Source organism: Ostrinia furnacalis, unplaced genomic scaffold, assembly GCF_004193835.3.
Source record: "Ostrinia furnacalis isolate ACB-3 unplaced genomic scaffold, ASM419383v2 OfSCF3557, whole genome shotgun sequence".
NCBI lineage: Eukaryota > Metazoa > Arthropoda > Insecta > Lepidoptera > Crambidae > Ostrinia > Ostrinia furnacalis.
Genome location: NW_021133796.1, coordinates 122,458 through 144,735, shown reverse-complemented (window position 1 = coordinate 144,735; position 22,278 = coordinate 122,458). Strand labels below are relative to the sequence as shown.

At 39.1% G+C, this 22,278-nt stretch overlaps 2 protein-coding genes across 2 annotated transcripts in view; both read right to left on the bottom strand.

Annotated features, from left to right (window-relative positions):
- Positions 1 to 944: 944 nt before the first annotated feature.
- LOC114358007 (zingipain-2-like) lies at positions 945 to 4,745 on the bottom strand. The gene is made up of 6 exons (XM_028311855.1): positions 4,520 to 4,745; positions 4,066 to 4,281; positions 3,731 to 3,854; positions 3,104 to 3,285; positions 2,708 to 2,809; positions 945 to 1,081 (listed from the first exon to the last, which is right to left on the bottom strand). Exons 1-6 carry the CDS (start codon positions 4,743 to 4,745, stop codon positions 945 to 947), a joined length of 987 nt encoding a protein of 328 aa, XP_028167656.1.
- Positions 4,746 to 8,386: 3,641 nt separating this feature from the next.
- LOC114358003 (thiol protease aleurain-like) overlaps positions 8,387 to 22,278 on the bottom strand; it is a 31,514-nt gene continuing 17,622 nt past the window's right edge. The window contains exons 7-13 of the mRNA XM_028311852.1: positions 21,515 to 21,642; positions 20,879 to 21,110; positions 20,100 to 20,309; positions 19,790 to 19,853; positions 18,490 to 18,671; positions 17,738 to 17,842; positions 8,387 to 8,523 (exon numbers count right to left, since the gene is read on the bottom strand). Of these exons, the coding sequence (XP_028167653.1) occupies positions 8,387 to 8,523; positions 17,738 to 17,842; positions 18,490 to 18,671; positions 19,790 to 19,853; positions 20,100 to 20,309; positions 20,879 to 21,110; positions 21,515 to 21,642 (1,058 nt within the window). The remainder of the gene's footprint in view (positions 8,524 to 17,737; positions 17,843 to 18,489; positions 18,672 to 19,789; positions 19,854 to 20,099; positions 20,310 to 20,878; positions 21,111 to 21,514; positions 21,643 to 22,278) is intronic.

Genomic DNA, 22,278 nt, shown 5'->3' with positions numbered 1-22,278 from the left:
AGGGGAACTTGACTCTCTACAATTGCTTTCTGTTGTCACCAGCTCTAAGATGTCTTGATGTTGGGCCAGTGTTCATTAAACGGTGTTATTACAAAACAAGAATAAATAAAATGACTGTGTGTGTCATTATACAATAATTTAAGAGCTGGTCGCGTAATAAAAAATGTAAAGATACTTAGGTAGATAAGGTATACATATTTATTACCATAATAAACTCTATATTAAGACCAACACAGTTTGAAACTTATCTAAACCTAACTGCATCCCTGATTGTACAGTCACGGAATGAAAAGGTTCGTCAGTTTTCAAATTGATTCCTTCAACGAATCGCGAGCACATATTACCTTTTGAAACTATGTTACAGAATAATCTTGAGTTAGAGAAAATAATCTTTAACTGTTCGTCAGTAAAGTTCAAAATTATTCAGATGTTGATGTCAAAGTTTTTTGACGATTTATCTTGTCAAGAAGATTATTATGATTGATAAACTAAAACCTTCTTGTTGGTTCAACCTGCCATTATTATTTCTATTAAATAAAAAAAAACTATTGTCAATTGGTCAATGTCATCATTGCATTGCACTGATGGGATAGAAAAATAAACAAGCAAAACCTTATTCGTTAGCAAACGTCATATTTATTTAAATGTTAGCAGCACTGTTTCTTGCACTGTTATGTTGGCAGGTTTGACTCTTACAGTACCTAGTGCAAGCGAAAACCGACACTAAGGTGACGAACCTTTTCATTCCGCGACTGTACAAACGCTGAAGCAGTTAACCACCAATGCCTTTGTCGCTTAGAAAACTATGAGAATGCAATAAAAATATCATTTTTGCAATAATTAAGTTTATTTTACATTTCGAGCCAAAAAATAACCCGCCACCAAAAAAAAATATTACCCGAAAATTTTGAATCAAAAATTATGAGAAAATAAGCTGTAATGTCCTACTGCACTGTTGCAGTAACGAATTGACCACCCATCAGGTTACAGGCATTCACATTCCTCTTGATCCTGATGTACCCTGATTCTCCCCATCCAAGACCCCATGAGTTCTTGATAATCCAGTATGGCCTGCCTCCCTCTGAAAATCAATAAACACCTTTAGCAATAACATTGAAGAGGTAAACATAAAATACAGTAGCAAATATTCTGTGTGCTTACCATAAGTTTATACTAGGTGTTCTCGCAGTCGCGTGAAAAAATACAGGGTGACTGGAACTGAACCCGCCATAGCTAATACGCGTATAGAGGAGGTCATTTGCTAATTATTGAACCTTACTTTATATGACTAAAGTTTTATAGTTTGTAATATGTAAATTTTTATACTTTTTTCAGATTTTTTCGAAATTTGACCTAAAAACTGCTTCAATTTTTTTTCTCGCATGATTTTAGCCGATTTTTTAATTAGATACTAATATCTAATAAACCTTTAGTCAAATAAAATAACTTTCAGATTTAGATAATGATTCAATAACTAGTTACGAGCCGCCAAAGTTCAACAAAAGTACAAACCACGATAAAAAATTCAAGTTCGAATTCGATTTAAAATAAAACTAATGGTGATAATGGATTGCCAATAATCTTAAAAATATCTCTACCTTCTCTTCTTTCCAATGATATATCACACGTAGTAATTAGATATTGAAATTTATTAAAAATTCAAAGTTTATGGAAGAAAATGGAGTAATAATACGAAAATTATCCATACAAAGTTTCTTCAAAATCTCATATTTCCTGCTATACTCCTTTTCATAACTATTTTTGAGTGTTTTTTGAAAAAATAATTTAAAAATAATAATCACATTATGAAGAAAAGACTTTAAAAAAATCAAAATAAACTTTGTATTCAATAATTTTTGTATTATTTCTCCATTTTCGTCCATAAACTTTGAATTTTTGACAAATTTCAATATCTAAATACAACATGTGATACATCATTGGAAAGAAGAGAAGCTAGAGATATTTTTAAGATTATTGGCAATTTATTATCACCATTAATTTTTGTTTCAATCGAAATCGAAGTAGAACTTTTTATCGTGGTTTGTACTTGTGTTAGACTTTGACAGCTTGTAACTAGTTATTCAACCATTACCTGGATCAGAAATTTATTTTATTTGAATAAAGACATATTCGATATTAGTATCTAATTAAAAAATCGGCTAAAATCATGCGAGAAAAAAAAATTAAGCAGTTTTTAGGTCAAATTTCGGAAAAATCTGAAAAAAGTATAAAAATTGACATATCTCCTAAACTATAAAACTTTAGTCATTGAAAGTAAGGTTCAATAATCAGCAAATGACCTCCTCTATACGCGTATTAGCTATGGCGGGTTCAGTTCCAGTCACCCTGTATATGAAAGCTTTCAAGAACTAAAAAATTTATAGATTTTTGACGCACTCCGCACAACAAAGGTATTAACTATAGGTACTCGTGGTAAAGTTACTGTTATACTCGTATTGTCGTTGAAGTTTAATTGAATATTGTAAAATGACCTCGATACTATTGCGAATATCTATGTTGCAAAAGCTTGTAGAGAGGATAATAAGCGATCATCATCTCAGCCAAAGGGCGTCCACTGCTGAACATAGACCTCACCAAAGCTTTCCATGTTGCCCGGTTGGTAGCGGCCTGCGTCCAGCGCCTTCCTGCTACCTTTATGATGTAAGTGTGTAATAAGCGATAATAAATTATAAACATAATTGTATACCTGAACCATAACCGACTAGAAGCACAGCATGGTTGACTTGGGATTGGGGGCACATTTCCAATAATCCCCCGTGGTAGTTCTGCCAGCTGTCAACTGCGACCGCTAGAAACAATATCTATTAATTAATAACTTTCGTTCGTTTCAGCCGAAAGACGTCCGCTGCTGGACAAAGGCCTCCCCCAAGGTTTTCCACAAAGACCGGTCCACCCTGATGTGGTTGGTCATACTTTAGTTAGAAAATTAAATAGATCAAACTATTTTTTCCAATAAGAAACTTTAGGAGAACACGTCATTCAAAAAATCGTAAGATCCCGGCGGATTTATTTCATTAGAATTACATCGGGTTTGATGTGTAGACTGCATAAACTTTACACAAAATAAACTTCTTTAATGTACCAATGGAGAGAGGTCCAACACTCGCGAGGGTCTCCTTGAGTTCCTCCTCCGATCGGAAGTCGAACTGGCGGCAGGAGGTGACCCTGACTACGGCCCTGCTGGCGTCGTACTTGCAGTAGCCCTGCGAATTCTGGTAGCTGTAGTCCTGTTCTCCCATGATGCCGCCGGTATTCGCTAATTCACTGTGAAATGTTCATAGTTAGGCCCTGTATGCACCAAGGCGAGCAGAGCAGAGAAGTAATTTGAATAACTAATCAGATTTCTTTATTTCTGCATCTCCACTCCGCTTCGGTAGAAATGGATCGCGCGTAGAAGAGAGAAGTGTAGCGCGGACTCATTTTTCTATAGAATTTGACAGGGGCGGCGGCGCGGAGCTGTTTGGAGCGGAGCAAAGCGACGCTGTGCGGAGTGTGTTTTTCTTTCATAGATAGCAATAGACTGCCAGCTGACGCACAGCTCACACATCTCCTCTCGTCTCCGCTCTTCTCCGCTTCGCTTTGGTGGAAATAGTCTGCCAATTCCAACGCACATCTCCTCACGTCTCCGCCCCGCTCCGCCTTGCTGGACACCGGGCCAAACTCTCGGATAGCGAGTTATTTATGTAAAGAAATATATTGCCAATCTTACTCAAGAGCATTTGACATCCATCCCCCTTGGCAACCGAAGGTGCTTTGGGTACAATCCACCACTTGTTGTTCAGATAAATCTAACAGTTGGTTGTGGACAATCGCGTACTGACTTTCGACGGCACCTGAGAGACAAAAAAATATTAATAGCAAAATTGGAAATAACTGTAATCCCAAGTTCCAACTAATGTGAAAACTAACGACTAACCTACTCTACATAAAAAGGTCTTAAAACACCGTACTAATACATCTTTCATCTTCATGAGAAAGTCGTAGAAACACTTACATAAAAAGTAGTTTTAAAGTAACAATGACCTAATGACCACCTATACTTACCAACAGCACTGAAAGCCCAGCAGGAGCCGCAAGTCATCTGGCTTTTGACTGGAGTGACCTTGTTCAGCGCGCGCCAGTCGTGCGACTCAGGCGCAGCCACGCGGCTCGCGTTGTTAGACCTCCAATACTGGCATCTAACCTCTGCACCGACGTTACCGTAGCCAGTGTAGCGTGAAATAAACTCCTCTGGGGTCAAGTCCGTGAATTCGTTGATGCCTGAAAAGTGGGGGATTTCATAGAGACTGCTGTATTTCTACTAATAAATTATTGCAATTCACTATTTCATTATGTATAGAATGGGATCGGATCGTAGCGGGTTACGGTCTGCTCCGTGCTGCTGCTCTGTCAGCTCTGCTGATCAGAGAAGTTCTGAGAATGGCCATCCAAAGAACCGACCCGGGCAAACAAAAAATAGGAATGTTTACACTAATTTTAATATTGTGGATGTTCTTACCAAAAACTGCATCATCCACCTGATTCTGTTCGTTGAGCTTTTCCAAGTTTTTCTTGAATATTTCGAATCTGGCTTGCTTCTCTGCTTCGCTGCTGTAAACCTTATTGTACGTCTGCATGAAATCTTCGAAGTAGCTCGGGGCCTCGTTAACAGAATAAAACACTTTTTGAGGAGCCGAGGAGACCAAAGCCCCCAGGCAACACAATAGAACTACCAAAGGGAACATTTTAACTGTTCACCGACCAACTATGTTGTTGGAAAGATTTGTACCCGTTTATATACTGGAACCACTTTATGCGCAGAATTTTTAGCAATAAAATTTATTATTAAATGTTTATCAGTACACTACACATATTTTGACTTAACAGTGGAAATACTTAAAATATATTTGATTACACGTGTAATTATACGGATGATATCGTAGTCATGGCTGAGACCGTGGAGGATCTAAGCACGATGCTCGATGGCCTCAGTAGATCCTCTCAATAAGTGGGTCTTAAAATGAACATGGACAAAACAAAAATTATGTCAAATTCCCGTATTGTACCCACTCCTCTGAAGGTTGGAGACACTAGTTACACTCTGAAGTTGTTGACAATTATGTATACCTGGGACACACAGTCCAGTTAGGTAGGTCCTACTTCAAGAAAGAGGTCAATCGTCGAATCCAAATCGGCTGGGCAGCGTTCGGGAAGCTTCGCGATATTCTCACGTCCGAAATACCGCAGTGTCTCAAGACAAAAGTCTCTGACCAGTGTGTGTTGCCAGTGATGGTATACGCATCTGAGACGTGGTCGCTTACTATGGGCCTTGTGCCTTCTTATGAGAAGGCACAAGGCCAAAGGGCGATAAAGCGTGCTATGCTCGGAGTTTTCCTGCGTGATCGAATCAGAAATGAGGAGATCCGTAGGAGAACCAAAGTGACTGGCAGCCCGCAGAATCGCAAAATCAAGTGGCAGTGGGCGGGGCACATAGCTCGTAGAGCTGATGGCCGCTGGGGCAGGAAATTTCTTGAGTGGCGACCACGAGCCGGAAGACGTAGCGTGGGCAGGCCTCTCACTAGGTGGACCGACGATCTGGTGACGTTCGCGGGAGGTGCTTGGATGCGAGCGCAGGACCGGTCTTTATGGAAATCCTTGGGGGAGGTCTTTGTCCAGCAGTGGACGTCTGATCTACATCAAAGGAGTGCAATTTACTAAGTTATGTCATTCACCTCATAATTAAGTGTACTTAGAGTTCAGGAAATTAAATGGAGTTGAACACAAAACAAAGAAAAATACAAGTGTAAGGCAATAAAAAAAAATATTTCTGTTAAAAAACATATTATCCCACCACCACATCAAGGAACCATCATGATCAAAAGCCAAAATCGTATAATCGATCGTACGCGCGAAGTAAGTAACACGATTTTGAAAATTCACCTACTAAAGCTACATTATTCTTGAGAGACATACGCCCGCATTCACAAACATTACTATGAGGTCTCACAGTGCGCGTGGACGCACAGGGTGACACACGAACCAATCACAGAGCTCTATTCAACGCTGTGCGTATAGCCCGCAGATCTATACATTTAATATTATAAAGAGGAAAGATTTTTTTTTGTAAGTTTGTATTGAATAGGATCCGAAACCACTGGACCGATTTCAATGTTTGATACACAGATAGTCTAGACTTTAAAGCCTCAGAAGTCATTCGTTTGTTCGTTCGTTTCAGCCAAATGACGTCCACTGCTAGACAAAAGCATCCCCCAAGGCTTTCCATAATGAACGGTCCTGCGCTGCCCGCATCCAGGTTCTTCCCGCGACCTTTACCAGATCGTCGGTCCACCTTGTAGGAGGTTTGCCCACGCTACGTCTTCCAGCCCTGGTCGCCACTCGAAAACTTTTCTGCCCCAACGGCCATCGTCTCTACGAGCTATGTGCCCTTAGTCATTATAGGCTACTTTTCAATGCGAAATAAGGGTTGTAATGGGTTAAAAGGGGGGATGAAAGTTTGTATGAAAGTATTGTCATTTTAAAGCTATTTCTTCTGTTAAGTCAAAAAGTCGCCGTGGGCGAAGGCCCTTAGGGGAACTTGACTACTAGTTACAATTGCTTTCTGTTGTCACCAGCTCTTTTTAGTTCATCTTTTTTTTTGGAGTCGGTTTTAATTGTTTTGTTAAAATTAATTTATTTCATGCTTTTTCATGTTAATCATCAGCTCATCTTAAATAACCTAAAACAATACAACTGTTGGTTGGTCCATACGTACCTAAAATATTCTAATCCATCGGGCTATGTCAGCGACTTTAGTTCTTTTGCGGATCTCCTCATTTCTGATTCGATCTCGTAAAGAAACGCCAAGTACGAGTATAGCCCTCTTCATAGCACCAGAGTAAATACAAATTGTATTTACTCTGATAGCACGCTGTGCAAATTTAAGCTTATTTAAGGCCTATATTGAGAGGCCACTACTATTAGAAATTATACACATCATTAACTAGCGGCCGCCCGCGATTTCGTACGCGTGGAAATTTGCAACCTCCGTTTTACCCCCTTAGGGGTGGAGTTTCGTAAAATCCGGAAAACTGATTCCTTCTTAGCGGATGTCTACACCCTACAAGGAACCTAGGTACCTGCCAAATTTGTGATTTCGTGATTAATCAGTAGATGCGTTATGACAGAAATGGTCTACATTTTTAGTTTTGTGGCGGTACTCATGGCCGCATGCATTTAATATATGTACTTAATACTTATATAATTACTTTATTATATTATATTAGGACAAACAGTTTGAAATTTATCCAACCCTAACTGCATCCATAATTTAATAAACATTAAAGCAGTTATAAATATGTTTGTTTACAATTACCACCAATGCATTTTTCGCTAAGGGAATGCAATAAAAATAAAAAATACAGTAGGGTAATTCAAGTGCAATCTGTCATTTCAATCTATTCTAGGGATATTCCGATACTAATAAATACGAGTAGGTACTCGATACTTTTGATTCGATACCAAGTATTTATTATATCGAATCAATTTTGCGATACATAATCGGTATCGAAACAAAAATACTTGGTATCGAATCGAATCAGCAAAACAACCGAAAACGAGATGAAGTTTCTCTTTATTTATCAAATCCAGTAGTTTCTCTTAAAAGCAACCCATTTGCAGAATGGGATGACATGAAGTTGGTGTTTCCTTGTCTTTACAAGTATGCCCAGCAATATTTAATTGTTGTTACAACATCAGTTCCTAGCGAGTGCCTTTTTTCCAAAGCCGGTGCAACAATGACACAAACAAGGAATAGATTGTCTTCAAAATACCTTGAACAGTTACTGTTTTTGGGCAATCTTAAGGCTGAAGAGTTTTTTGTTTAAATTAATAATAAGCCTAATAAAAATTTATAATAAATAAATAGTTGTTTTCTTCTCAATTTTGTTTAAATTATTGTCCTTCAACGTTCATTGATAGCACCCTCAAAATAATAAAACAAAATAAAAGTTCCAAAAAGTATCGATATCAGTAACTATCGATACTTTAAGAGTACTTATTTAAGTAGTATCGGAAAAAGATTTGAGTATTATCGAAATGAGTAGGTATCGATACTTAGGTGGTATCGGAACATCCCTAANTTGTTATTCAATTTTCAACAGTATTACCTTGACAATCAGTTCAAAATTGATTACTAGAAAATTATTTGACAGACGATTTCTACTCTCGACAAATGCATTTGAATTAGCCCACAGGAAATAAAATGTTTATTTTCGAAAACCAAAAAAAACCCGCCACCAAAAAAAAATTACCCAAGAATTTTGAATCAAAAATTGGTATAGGTTATATCCAAGTTTCGTTTATAAAGAAGTCTGAGAAGTCCAATGTCCTACTGCACTGTTGCTGTAACGAATTGACCACCCATCAAGTTACAGGCATTCACGTTCCTCTTAATCCTGATGAAGCCTGATTCTCCCCATCCAGTGCCCCATGAGTTTTTGATGATCCAGAACGGTCTGCCTCCCTCTAAAATCAAAAAACACCGTAAGCAATAAAATTGGTTCTTTTGAGGTACCTCAATAATTATAGAAACCTATATTCTGTTATTGGCCGATGGGGCAGCAAGGTTCTGGAGTGGAGGCCGCGTACCGAAAAACGCAGCGTGGAACTTCCACCCACAAGGTGGACCGACGACATGAGACGGAAGGCGCTGGACGCAGGCCGCTACCAATTGATCAACATGGAAATCATTGGGGGAGGCCTATGTACAGCAGTGGACGTCCTATGGCTGAAATGTTGACGATGATGATGAATCGTACGCGCGAGTCTCGTATTAGTAGCCAAGCTGTACTAGAAGTTTAATTGAAAATTGTGAAAAGATTGGGTTGTATTTAGACTGAGGTCCCGTTGCGTGGACATCGTTATGGCGAGAAGGTGGCACTGCTCAGTTCAACCTGGATTTTGCCACTGCTATGTTTAATTTACCTGTCTGTCTTTGTGTGATGTCTATTGTAATGCATGTTTCTTTATTTCCTTCTTCTTACTATTTATACCTAAATCTGTATAAATAAAAATTACTATGGAATTGTATACCTGAGCCATAACCGACTAGAAGCACAGCATGGTTGACTGATTGGGAGCACATTTCTAATATTCCCCCGCGGTAGTTCTGCCAGTTGTTGTCAGCTGCGACCGCTAGAAACAATATTGATTAATTAGTAATATACATCTTTGTCTCATTACATACATTCAGCTATAAAACCCGTTTTCCACCACCACAGAAGAATGAGGTATGGAGCGAACACCGCTCCACTAGACATCCCTGTTCATAAAATAAGCTTTTCCATCGAGAAAGAGTTCGGAAGTATTGATTAGATAAGCGAGCTCCTTTTTATTATTTTTGCCCTCTTTGTCATTTTCGCTCAACTCTTTGTTAAGGTTCGACTAAACTAAAGCGTGCAGCCCGCGTGCGTACCTAATGGTGATGGCGATGGCGATACTAGTGATTTTTACTGATCACCGAACCGATCTAGTCGAAACTTTAGTGTTAGTTAACATAAAGTTTGCACAAAATCTTTAATGTACCAATAGAGATAGGTCCAACACTCGCGAGTGTCTCCTTGAGTTCCTCCTCCGACATGAAGTGGAACTGGCGGCAAGTGGTGACCCTGGTTACGGCCCTGCTGGCGTCGTACTTGCAGAAGCCCTGCGCATTCTGGTAGCTGTAGTCCTGTTCTCGCATGATGCCGCCGGTATTCGCTAATTCACTGTGAAATATTCATAGGTATTTACTATACTATCGCGAAGGTCTGAGGCTACGGCCGGATACTCGCGACACCCCCACTCGGGAGATGATGGAACGCCGTTTCTTAGTGGGTATACCCCGTCCTTTTCAAGACAGAGCAGCGTCCTTTTCAGGGAGCCGGGAGTCCCACCCTGTCCCCTGGCAGTGATAACGATGCGCAAAGCATTTCCTCCGCAAAAAAAAATATTTTACTATATACGGTTATTTGTAAAACACCGGTAACCTCGCAGGATAGATAGTTGACATCAAAGCAACAACATTGTTCTACGGTTTTTAAATTAGCTGTTTTTATTATACTAAACTAAATATTTATTTAATTTTCCGAAATTAGAGCGTCACATTGTTATTTTTTTTTATTAATGAGACATAGACTTACAAATGACACAAATTCACGATAAAATTTGTTTTTAGTTATTTAAAAAAACGAGTTTGAGTTCAATTTTAGTTAAACTCTCTGTTAGTGAGTTATAAAATGTAAATGAATTTAAGAAAGGGAATCTTACTAAAGAGCATTTGATATCCATCCCCCTTGGCACCCCAAGCTCTTTTTGGTACAATCCAATATTTGTTGTTCAGATAAATCTAACAGTTGGTTGTGGACAATTGCGTGCTGACTTTCGACGGCACCTGAGATACAAAAAATAAACAAAAAATTAGAAACAACATTATTATTATTTAAAAATATGATGATTAAAAGGTAACCACAGAAATCCCTAAAATACGTTTTTTCTTTGTGATTATTTATTCTTTCTTTTTGTCGTGTGAACACACAAGGATGAGTTGAATTGCAAATTCGAAAGAATCGTTTTTGCGGGACACTTTCATATGAAGGTTATGCTAAGTTTCACCTATAACAAACATCAAAAATCTGTCAAACTCCACACAAAAAACTCCGGTTATCGTTACAGTTAAAGTTAGTTGGTGCAACTCAGCCTTAATATAGATCTAACTAAAACAGTGCCTACAAAAAACAGGAAGTCTCCGTGGCAAGGAGCCCTTAGCCCTTACCCTTAGTTAAAATAAAGAAGTGTTCTTTTAGGTATGTACATTTATCTATTTTTAATTTATTGAAATAAAGTCAAAAAAACTTACATAATGGTATCTTCTGGATAAGAGTGTAGGCAAAACTACACGTATTTAAAAGTAATTGGACTTACCAACAGCACTGAAAGCCCAGCAGGAGCCGCAAGTCATCTGGTTCTTGACTGGAGTGACCTTGTTCAGCGCGCGCCAGTCGTGCGACTCAGGCGCAGACACGCGGCTCGCGTTGCCAAACCTTTCAAGCCTGCATGCATACTCTGCACCCACGTTGACGTATCCAGTGTAGTATGTAAGAAACTCCTCTGGGGTCAAATCCGTGAACTCGTTGATGCCTAAAAAGAGAATGTTCCCAAAATTAAAAAAGAGCAAACATTTTCAAAAAACCGTACCTAATACTGTATTTGTAATATGCATGGATAGAGCGGGAACACTAGGCGACCCAACATATTATTATGCAATGTTAAATCATCTGCTCAATATCTACTCTCCCACCATCTCTTTTCCTTTCTGCACCGATGGGGCAGAAAGGTTCTGGAATGGAGGCCGCGTACCGGAAAACGCAGCGTAGGACGTCCACCTACAAGGTGGACCGACGACATCGTAAAGGTAGCAGGGAAGCGCTGGACGCAGGCCGCTACCAATCGATCAACATGGAAAGCATTGGGGGAGGCCTATGTTCAGCAGTGGACGTCCTATGGCTGAAATGATGATCTCTTTTCCACTACTGCTATTCTTAAAGCTAGGATCTACAGTTCGGTCTACAATGAAATCTAACCATTGAAGGTTCAATAGTCGTAGCTCACCGTCTTGGAACCTGCAGCGAAATTAATCACAAGAATAGGATGTCAATTTATAGTAACCAGAAGTCCAATTGGAATGCTAATATAAATGTTCTTACCAAAAACTGCATCGTCCATCTGATTCTGTTCGTTGAGCTTTTCCAAGTTTTTCTTGAATATTTCGAATCTGGCTAGCTTCTCTGCTTCGCTGCTATAAACCTTATTGTACATTTGCATGAAATCTTCGAAGTAGCTCGGGGCTTCGTTAACAGAATAAAACACTTTTTGAGGAGCCGAGGAGACCAAAGCCCCCAGGCAACACAGGAGAACTACCAAAGGGAACATTTTTAATTGTTCAACTATGCCGTTGAAAAAATTTGTACCCGTTTATATACTTGAACCACTTCATGCGCAGAATTTTTAGCAATAAAATTTATTAAAAAATGTTTATCTGTACACATATTTGACTTAACAGTGGAAATAGTTAAAATTCATTTGATTACACGTGTAATTTTTGGTCTTGGTGATAGCTGTTATGTTACTAAATAAGTTATTCACCTCATAATTAAATGTTACTGAGATAGAGTTCAGGAAATGGAGTTCACCATCACCACATCAAGAAACCATGATCAAAAACCAAAATCGCATAATCGATCGTAGGAAGTAAGTAACTCGATTTTGAAAATTCACCTACTGAAGCTACATTATTCTTGAGTGACATAGGCTTTAACTTTCTGTGAGTAGTAGTAGTGAGTAGAACGAAACGACGTGAACGAAGCCGCTGTCAAAAGCTAGTATTTAATAAATTATTAATCGTCGTTTCAGCCAAATGACGTCCACTGCTTGACAAAGGCCTCCTCCAAAGATTAACACAACGACTGGTCCAAGGGGCGATGGAGCGTGCTATGCTCGGAGTTTCCCTGCGTGATCGAGTCAGAAATGAGGAAATCCGCAGGAGGACCAAAGTGACCGACATAGCCCGCAGATGTATAGTCATTATAAAGAGGAAAGATTTGTTGTATCTTTTTTTAGTAAGATTGTATTGAATAGGATCGTCAGATAGTCTAGCTAGAGCCTCAGATGTCAATAGGCTACTTTTCAATACGAAACAAGAGTTGTAAAGGCGGGCGCCTCCTTCTGCGAGGAGGTCATCCTTCAGAAGGAGGCAGCGGAGCGTGAGCGGGTGAACGATCATCTCGCCCCATCGCTCCGCAGGCGGAGAAGGGGGTGGAGAAGGCGGTTGTACGACCGTTCTTCTCTTCCCCCAGGTGGCGGCCAGCAGACCGGGGGTGCGGGGGCACCCTTGCCACCTCCGTCTGACGGGAACGGCTTGGCGTTTCGGGCAATTCCCGTCGGCCCCCCACGAGGGGGTGTGTTGCCGGTGGTGTCGTGGAAGTCTAAGGCTACGGCCACATACTCGCGAGTCGCGACACCATGCAGATGCGCAAGACGGAACGCCGCGGAGGTTTTAGTAGGTATACCTTGTCATTTTCAGGACGGAGTAACGCCCATTTTAGGGCGCCGGGAGTCCAACTCACCACCCTGTCCCCCGGCAGTAGTGACGGTGCGCAAAGTATTTCCTCCGCGACAAAAAAAGGGGTATGAAAGTTTGTCTGAAAGTATTGTCATTTTAACCCTTAAATTGTTTTTGTCCGTTTTAAAGGACATGTCAAATAATTGCTTACAGAATCTAAATTAAAGCAATTTATCGACTTTCAAGGGATATTTTATAAAAAGCATGATATTTTATGTGAAACACGGGGCTGTAGTTCAATAAAAAGCCGCGAATTTTAAAAATAAAGAGAGTTGAATAAATGCAATAGCAATGTCAAGTTTTCACTCTGGATAAATGTGGCAATACTGTAGGTATTACACTTGTTCTTGTGCTTTATTGATTGATTTTAGAATATTAACGAATAAAACTGACGGTTATTGCCAAAACTGTAAAAAAATATCGATTTTTTTCCATTCATTTCAAGGTTACAAATGTTATGTCACTTAAAACGGACAATGCCATGTATCAGTAATAAATACTCATGTTGATTTTTAGACATTTTTACCCAATTTCCCCCTTTTAGGGGTTGAATTCTGAAATAACCTGAAACACGTGTTTATTCATTTATCGATAGGAATGTATCCTGTAAAGTTTCGAATTAAATAGTGTAACTAATTTTGTTTCGCCCTACAAACTTTGGGCCCCCATTTCACCCCCTTAGGGGGTAATTTTGGAAAAATCCTTTCTGATAACACCCCTAGACCCTAATAAGTAACCTACATGCCAAACTTTGTGTCTTTATACCCACCGGTTTGGGATTTATGTTGATAAATCAGGCAGTCACTTTCTGTTTTTATATGTCAGGGTATTTTTTGATAAATTTATGTAAAATCAACAGTAAATAGTCCAGATGGATTGCAAAAGGCGCTGGATTAGCCAGAGGATGATTATCAGGGATTCCTGTATTGTTATTAAGAAAAGTTGTTTTACGTTTGTTTTTCTAAACTGGCAATGTCCGCCCTAAGTGACATGGTTGTAATGCTAAATAATTGGCAATGTCCGTTTTGAGTGACATGTCATAACTTCTATACTAATTGAATTTTTTTCAAAAAGTAAATATTTTTTTCTTAATCTATCAAAACAATACCTAAATCCCAAATTTGACCATTTTTGAAGCAAGGGTTCAATAAGTGCCAATTTAAGGGTTAAAGATAAAAGCTTGAAACTTATTCTTTAAGCTGTTGATTAAATATTAATAATTAAACATTCATGCTCCTTCAGAATGCATACTATGTATGTTGGTTTGAGCGATCACAAAAGTACCTTTGTAGTTTTTGTGGTTTATTCAGGTTTTAGGGGAACTTAACTTCTATAATTATTGCTTTCTGTTGTCACCAACTCTAAGATGTCTTGATGTTAGGCCAGTGTTCCTTAAACGGTATTATTACATTGCTTTTTACTTAGTCTACACTCTATAAGTAAGGACCTCATAAAGGTAAGCAGGAAGGTGCTGAATGCAGGCCGCTACCAACCGGTCATTATGAAAATCATTGGGGTAGGCCTATGTTTCAGCAGTGGACGTCTATGGCTGAAATGACGTTAAAAATTATCCATTAATTCTATTTAATGCCACTCATGCAGTTCCAGTGTAACTATTACGAGAAAAACTCATTTTTGCAGTTTTCATACTACTTCGTTGCTATTCAAGTAGCCATGAGAATAAAATAATACTGAATACATAGGCTTTTGATACCTTTTTAGAATTTCAATTTACCAAGGATGTTTTTAAGGTAATGGACACGATGGGCTTCCTACATTTTTTTTACACGATGGCTGAGCAAAAGGGCAAGACAATGAATTATTTCCTTCTTTTCTGAAACTTTTCTTTTTCATACTTTTAAACTACACTCGGCATCAAATAAATCGCACCTCCCGCGACAAGCACTTATCAAACGTATGCATCCCCACTTCCCACCAACATTGGTACCATTTGAAAGCGTAGTTCTAAACTTCATTTCATTAAAGGAAAGGTTTTTACCCCAAAAATATGTCTTTACAAGGATCCAGAGTCACTTCTTCAAAAAAATAGGTAGTTACGCTATAACCATTTTTTATTACTATAAAACTGTTAAGTTGGGATTAATCGCTATCCATCTGTTAAAGAGGACACGTGAGATCTTTATTTGGTTTTATAACCATAAAAATTGGTCTAATTGATCCCAGAGGTGAGCCCAAAGTGAGGTCTATTTTCAAGTCACATTTATGGTATATGTTAATCATTTATTTAGAAATGAAATGTATATACTTATACATATAAATGAGGATATCAAATAAAATACCTGTAGTATAATATTACTTTACCTAATTACATAGGACAAAGTTTGTAACTTATGCAATCCTAACATATTTTGTTTATAAATAACCACCAGTGCATTTTTCACTTCTAAAACTATGAAAATGCAATAAAAATAAAAGATACAGGAAATCAAATATTTATTTTCGAAAACCAAAAAAACCCGCCACCAAAAAAATATTTCCCAAGAATTTTGAGTCAAAAATTAGTTCCAAGCTACTTTCCTAAAGAAGTGTGAGAAGGTAAGCTGATGCAATGTCCTACTGCACTGTTGCTGTAACGTATGAACCATAGGGACTCATCAAGTTACAGGCATTCTCGTTTCTCTTGATCCTGATGAAGCCGGATTCTCCCCATCCAGGGCCCATTGAGTTCTTGATGATCCAGAACGGCTGGCCTCCCTCTGAAAATAAAAAAAAAACACATTGATTAGGTACTGAGGAGGTAAACATGAATTAAATACAGTAGGTAGCCCATTTTCTATGTGCTTACCATGCCTGCCATGCCTGATGTAAACTTAGGGCTATATTTCACCGGGACACCATGGCGGCGCAACCAGTCGCCGCTACCAACAAAATGTATACAGCTTTGCGCAACCAAACGGACACCAGGTGAGTAACTCGTTAATAGCATTACTGTATTCCGGCATTTGGAGGTAGGAAGCCACAGTTCCTTTGTAGTTGAAGTACCCTTCCACCTTCAGCCTAATCATCAGTTTCCACCAGGTGTGATGAAGGGCAAGAGCTTCCTCGTTGAGAATAAAAACATGTTCTGTCCAGTTACTGCTCTAAATCTGTTCTACGTAATGTAAACTTAGAGGATTCCCAATATTGCGTGCCCCTTGGAGAGACATCGAACTTTCACTAAATTATAATTTACGGTTACATTATTTTTAGACGGTGTCTTCTCCAAGGGTTGCGCAATAAGCAAGGGCGTCCGCGGAAGACCAGCTTCGTGACTTGCCCTTTTGAGCATGTCACGATAAATGCTGAGCGGGTGCCTATTGGCACAGTTTTTTCTCACCACTTGTTTTAATAGCCTACATATTATGTGTTTTTGTTGTTTTTTTTTTGTTTTGTGTCTTTTTTTACTGTGTCAATAAACCTTTTCTATTCTATTATATTTCTATTCTATTCTAATATTAATTCACTCTAAGAAAGTTAAAAACATCTAACGGAATTTCCGACTTACCACTTTAGTGGACCGATCAGGAAATAGTGGCCCATTAAGTACCTACATGTTTTTTTTGTATTATTATGAATGTTCAGGAAACGGCGCAGTTTTTAAAATGGTTTTGGACCTATGGAAATTCTTTTTTTAAGTTGAAAATTTGATAGTGTTCTGCTAAAAGCATAATTTTAATGTTTCTAGCAAAACTTTTGTATCTTGCATCAAAGATAGGAAGGTGATTATTTTTTTCAAATATCTGCAATTAATAACAAATGTGTCAAAAAAAAGAAATCTGAGAAAAGTCAACCCAAAAAAAGATAAAAAAATTAAAAGCCTACTAAGTCATAGAATTTTAAAATATCACAAAATTAACTCTATCTCCTAAACTAAGCAAAATCGTATTATACACAATATGGGGGTGATTTAGATACACCTTGATGTAAGGAATCTAAATTTTTCTTTTAGACCTCACTGTTTTGGCCACCCTGTATATGAAAGCGGTTACTTTTAAGAACTAAAATCTTTATAGATTTTTTGACGCACTCACTAGCGGTGAGTTAACCTAGGCGTAGACCACCGATTTTTAGTCGGCCGATTTTAATTTCTATGAAGAATCAATAAAATCGGTGTAACGTGTGCACTTCCATACATGTCCGTACTGTGTGCCTACCATGAGTTTACGTTAGGTGTGCTCGCTAACGACTGCGTAAAAAAATGACATTTAAATGTATGACATATTGTGCAGCGCCCCTAGCGGCTACTTTCAAGAAATAAAATCTTCATATAATTTTTTGACGTATTCGCTAGCGAGCTCACCTAACGTAAACTCATGGTAGGCACACTGATTAACTGCCCGACTAAACTATCAGCCGACGAAAAATTGGTGTTCTGAGCCTAGGTTTAAATGTTATACTCATGGTAAATACTTCTACTCTGAAGCTGTGCTTGAAGTTTGATTGAATATTGTGAAATGATGTGATGATGTATGCGTTTATATCCAATTGTCATACAGGTGTTGTCTTACCTCAATGCTCTTGCTATGAATATCTACGCTTGAAAAAGCTTGTAGAGACTATAAAAAACAATGATAAATATACCTGAGCCATAACCAACTAGAAGCACAGCATGGTTGAGTGGGCCTTGAGGGCACACTTTCTTTATCCCTCCTCGGTATTTCTGCCAGGTGCCGTCAATTGAGACCGCTAGAAACAATATAGATTAATTAGTAACATACATATTTCTCTCTTGACATACATCGAACCATACAGCCCGTTTTCCACCGCCAAAGAGGACTGAGGGATGTCCAGCGGAACGGTCTTCTTGCACATAAAATGGGATTGCTTCTCCACTGAGAAAGAGTTCGGGAGTATTGATTTGATGAGCACGCTCATTTGTACTCTTTTTGCCCTCTTTGTCATTTTCGCTCGACTCTTTGTTGGTGGAAATAGTTGTATGCATTTCTGGATTGCGACTTAAACGGAATCATTAAGGGTCACTCCGCTCGCGGTGGAAAACCGGCTTTAGTGCGGTGTAAATAACTATTTTGTCAAGTATTCAAAACGTCTTCGCATGAAACTGGACAACAAATTATTTGCATTAAAGTATTAATAAGTTATTTTCATTTCAATAATCAAATAATTAATTTCAGTAAGAGGGAGGGAGTTATTTGTATTTTACTTTGAACTACCACCAGCATGTGCTCTATTTAGTTAGAAAATTAAATAGATCGAACTATTTTTTTCCAACAAGAAACTTTAGGAGAACACGTCATCGCTTTATTTCATTAGAATCTTCGGCGGGTTTGATGTGTGGGCAGCATAAAGTTAACACAAAATAAACATTTATGTACCAATAGAGATAGGTCCAACACTCGCGAGGATTTCCTTGAGTTCCTCCTCCGACTGCAGGCGAAACTGGCGGCAGCCGGTGACCTTGACTACGGCCCTGCTGGCGTCGTACCTGCAGGGGCCCTGCGCATTCTGGTAGCTGTAGTCCTGTTCTCCCATGATGCCGCCGGTATTTGCTAAGTCGCTGGGAAATGTCGATAGTTAGGTATTTACTAACAGGGTTATTTCTAAAACACCACAGGAATAGATAGATCGACCAAGGCGAAGCGGAGCGGAGCAGAGAAGTGTTTTGAATAACCGCTCAGATTTCATTATTTTTACATATCTTTCCGCTCCGCTTCGGTGGAAATGAGAAGAGAGAAGTTTAGCGCAGACTCATATTTTTATAGAATTTGACAGCGGCGGCGGTGCAGCGCTTAGCGGAGCTGTGCGGAGCGGAGCTATGCGGAGTGTGTTTTTCTTTCATAGACAGCAATAGACTGACAGCTGACAGCTACGCACAGCTCACACATCTCCTCTGGTCTCCGCTCCGCTTTGATGGAAATAGCCGGCCAGTTCCAACACATATCTCCTCTCATCTCCGCCCCGCTCCACCTTGGTGGAAACTGGGCCAAACTTTCGGTTAGCGAGTTCTTTATGTAAAGGAATATAAACATGGAATATAGGGAATCTTACTGAATTGCATTTGAAATCCATCCCCCATCGCATCCATTGCTCCTTTGGGTACAATCTNATGTAATTATGCCCCGATGTCTCACCATATTATGATTTACGACGTGAAACTTATCCTCCGGCCAATCTAGACCTCGACACATTGCTGCAATCAACCTGCATTAAAATCCTGGACCGTAGGATGACATGGAAAGACCATAAATATAAATAAAACAGAACTGAATATAATATTCCACCGACAGTCAGCTAATCCAACATTAACTATGTGCCTCCAAAGAGCTCAAAAATACATGTTAAGGGTACTTTTATCGGCACATTGGTACGCTCGCCTTTAGGAAATACACGAGAACCTAATCTCAGCCAAACCCGCTATCCAAGTATCAAAGTATCTATGATCAAAAGAGCTAATTTACTAGGGTAAACCACTGCTTTAGTGGCTCAAACCCCAACCAACTGCAAATCACCTGATTAGTCTTGACGATAGATACTAAAAAAGCAGATTTAAAAAAAATACCTAATGAACAAAGGTCAAACAAGGTCACGCCGCCGACGCCGCCGCCGCCGAGGTCAAAAAGTCGGCGCGCCGCCGCCGGCCAATTTTATATCGGCGCCCACCTCTAGCAATCTAACACTTGTTGCTCAGATAAATCGACCAGTTGGCTGTGGACCATCGCGTACTGACTTTCGACGGCACCTGAGATACAAAAAAAATATTAATAGCAAAATTGGAAATAACTGTAATCCCACTTCCAACTAATATTATAAATGCGAATAAAGGAAAAGTAACAACTAACCTACTCTACATAAAAAAGGTCTTAAAACACCGTAATAATACACTTCACAGTATCTTTCATCTTCATGACAATCTCGTAGGTACACTCACAAAAATAGTAATTATAGTATAATAATAATGAGCCAATGACCACATATAAGTACTTACCAACAGCACTGAAAGCCCAGCAGGAGCCGCAAGAACTCTGTGGTTTAGACGGAGTGACCTTGTTCAGCGCGCGCCAGTCGTGCGACTCAGGCGCAGACACGCGGCTCGCGTTGTTAACTAACTGGCATCTAATCTCTTCACCGACATTACCGTAGCCGGTGTAGTGTGAAATAAACTCCTCTGTGGTCAAGTCCGTAAATTCGTTGATGCCTGAAAAGTGGGGGATTTCATAGAAACTGCTGTATTTGTACTAATAAATTATTGCACTTTACTATTTCATTATGGATAGAGCGGGATCACCAGAAGATCCAACATAATGTCAAATTATCTTCACAATCTAAGTAACAGACTACTATCGATGGGGACGGTTAATGGGTTAGTGGGACTCTCCCCGCCTGCTCACTAAAGGCAGGGCCTACCCACTAAACTCGACGGTGTTCACCGGAGCCCAGAGAAACAGAGCCGCGAGTTATTGTCTCATTTAGAAAATTCGTCCGCAGCTTCGCCTCAGGATAGAGGCTCGTTCATGAGTGAACCTCTCTGGCTTCGAGGGGACCCCCAATCCCCTCCTTCAGTTGTTTTTATAGAAGTTTTCTCCTCATAGCCCTGGTAAAACAGGAACTCCAACCCGCAGTAGCGGATTACGGTCTGCTCCGTACCGCTGCTCTGTCAGCTCTGCTGATCAGAGAAGTTCTGAGAACGGCCATCCAAATAATGGGTCCAGACAAACAAGAAATGATTTTTTACACTAATGCTATAGGTATTGTGGATGTTCTTACCAAAAACTGCATCATCAATCTGATTCTGTTCGTTGATCATTTCCAAGTTTTTCTTGAATATTTCGAATCTGGTTTGCTTCTCTGCTTCGCTGCTGTAAACCTTATTGTACGTCTGCATGAAATCCTCGAAGTAGCTCGGGGCCTCGTTAACAGAATAAAACACTTTTTGAGGAGCCGAGGAGACCAAAGCCCCCAGGCAACACAGGAGAACTACCAAAGGGAACATTTTCAACTGTTCACCAACCAACTATGTTGTTGGAAAGATTTGTACCCGTTTATATACTGGAACCATTTCATGCACAGAATTTTTTGCAATAAAATGTATTATAAATGTTTATCTGTACACATATTTCACTTAACAGTGGAAATACTTCAAATATATTTGATTACATGTGTAATTTTGAATATTGGTGATAGCTGTTATGTTACTAAGTTAAGTCATTCACCTCATAATTAACTTATATAGAGTTCAGGAAACGGAGTTGAACACAAAACAAATAAAAATACAAGTGTAATGCAATAAAAAATATTTATTTCTGTTAAAAAACATATCCCACCACCACATCAAGGAACCATGATCAAAAGCCAAAATGTCGGTATGGAAGAAGATTGGTGCGTACTGCGGTGTTACTGCACCACTGTAGTGATGATCTCGCTGCCCATGATGTTGCACAAGTTGATGCCCCTTCTGATCTTGATATAACCATTGTCACCAAATGTTGTGCCATGGGAGTTTTTGATAAGCCAGTACGGTTCGCCGTTCTCTGAAACATCCAGAATTGTATGTGTAATAACCAAAATCTTCACACCTAATTGAAAAATTTCGATCTGGTCCGAATAAGAATTTATTGCATCATTATAGCAGTAGATAATCATCAACCCTACGTTACCAGTATTTCACAATGGTATGGGTACATTGCTCCATCATTGTAATACTAGATTAATTATTAAGACACTATTATATGTATTATGGAGAATTTTAAGCGTTTAATTTTGACGGAATCACCCAATATCTAAGTAGCTCAGATAGTGAGAGCAGTCGCCCAGGAAGTGATTCGATTCCTTATACGAAATTTGATTTTTTCAAATTATTAAATATTGAGTTCTTTATTTATATCATTTAAAGCTTAGGTATGATCGGTAACAATACCTGAGCCGTATCCGACGAGAAGCACAGCGTGGTTAATTTGATATCCACAGTATCGCAATATTCCACCGTGATAATCTTTAAAGTTTTCATCCATAGCGACGCCTGAAAGCAGAAGTAATAGGTATATTGATTGATGCTTACCAACATTTGTGTCCAATAGAATTATGCACATATAGTAAAACTTATAAAATTCATATATCTGTAAATATGTCAGTCTACGTCTTTCCATGTACTCGTATTAAAATAAAAG

What these genes read in the sequence shown, in the direction of transcription:
- LOC114358007 (XM_028311855.1), bottom strand. Translation starts at nt 4,745, where the DNA reads ATGTTCCCTTTGGTAGTTCTATTGTGTTGCCTGGGGGCTTTGGTCTCC. An exon ending in CTGGGCTTTCAGTGCTGTTG is followed by an intron (nt 3,855 to 4,065) that starts GTAAGTATAGGT and finishes TTTGTCTCTCAG; the next exon opens with GTGCCGTCGAAAGTCAGTAC. An exon ending in TCTAGTCGGTTATGGTTCAG is followed by an intron (nt 1,082 to 2,707) that starts GTATACAATTAT and finishes ATTGATTTTCAG; the next exon opens with AGGGAGGCAGGCCATACTGG.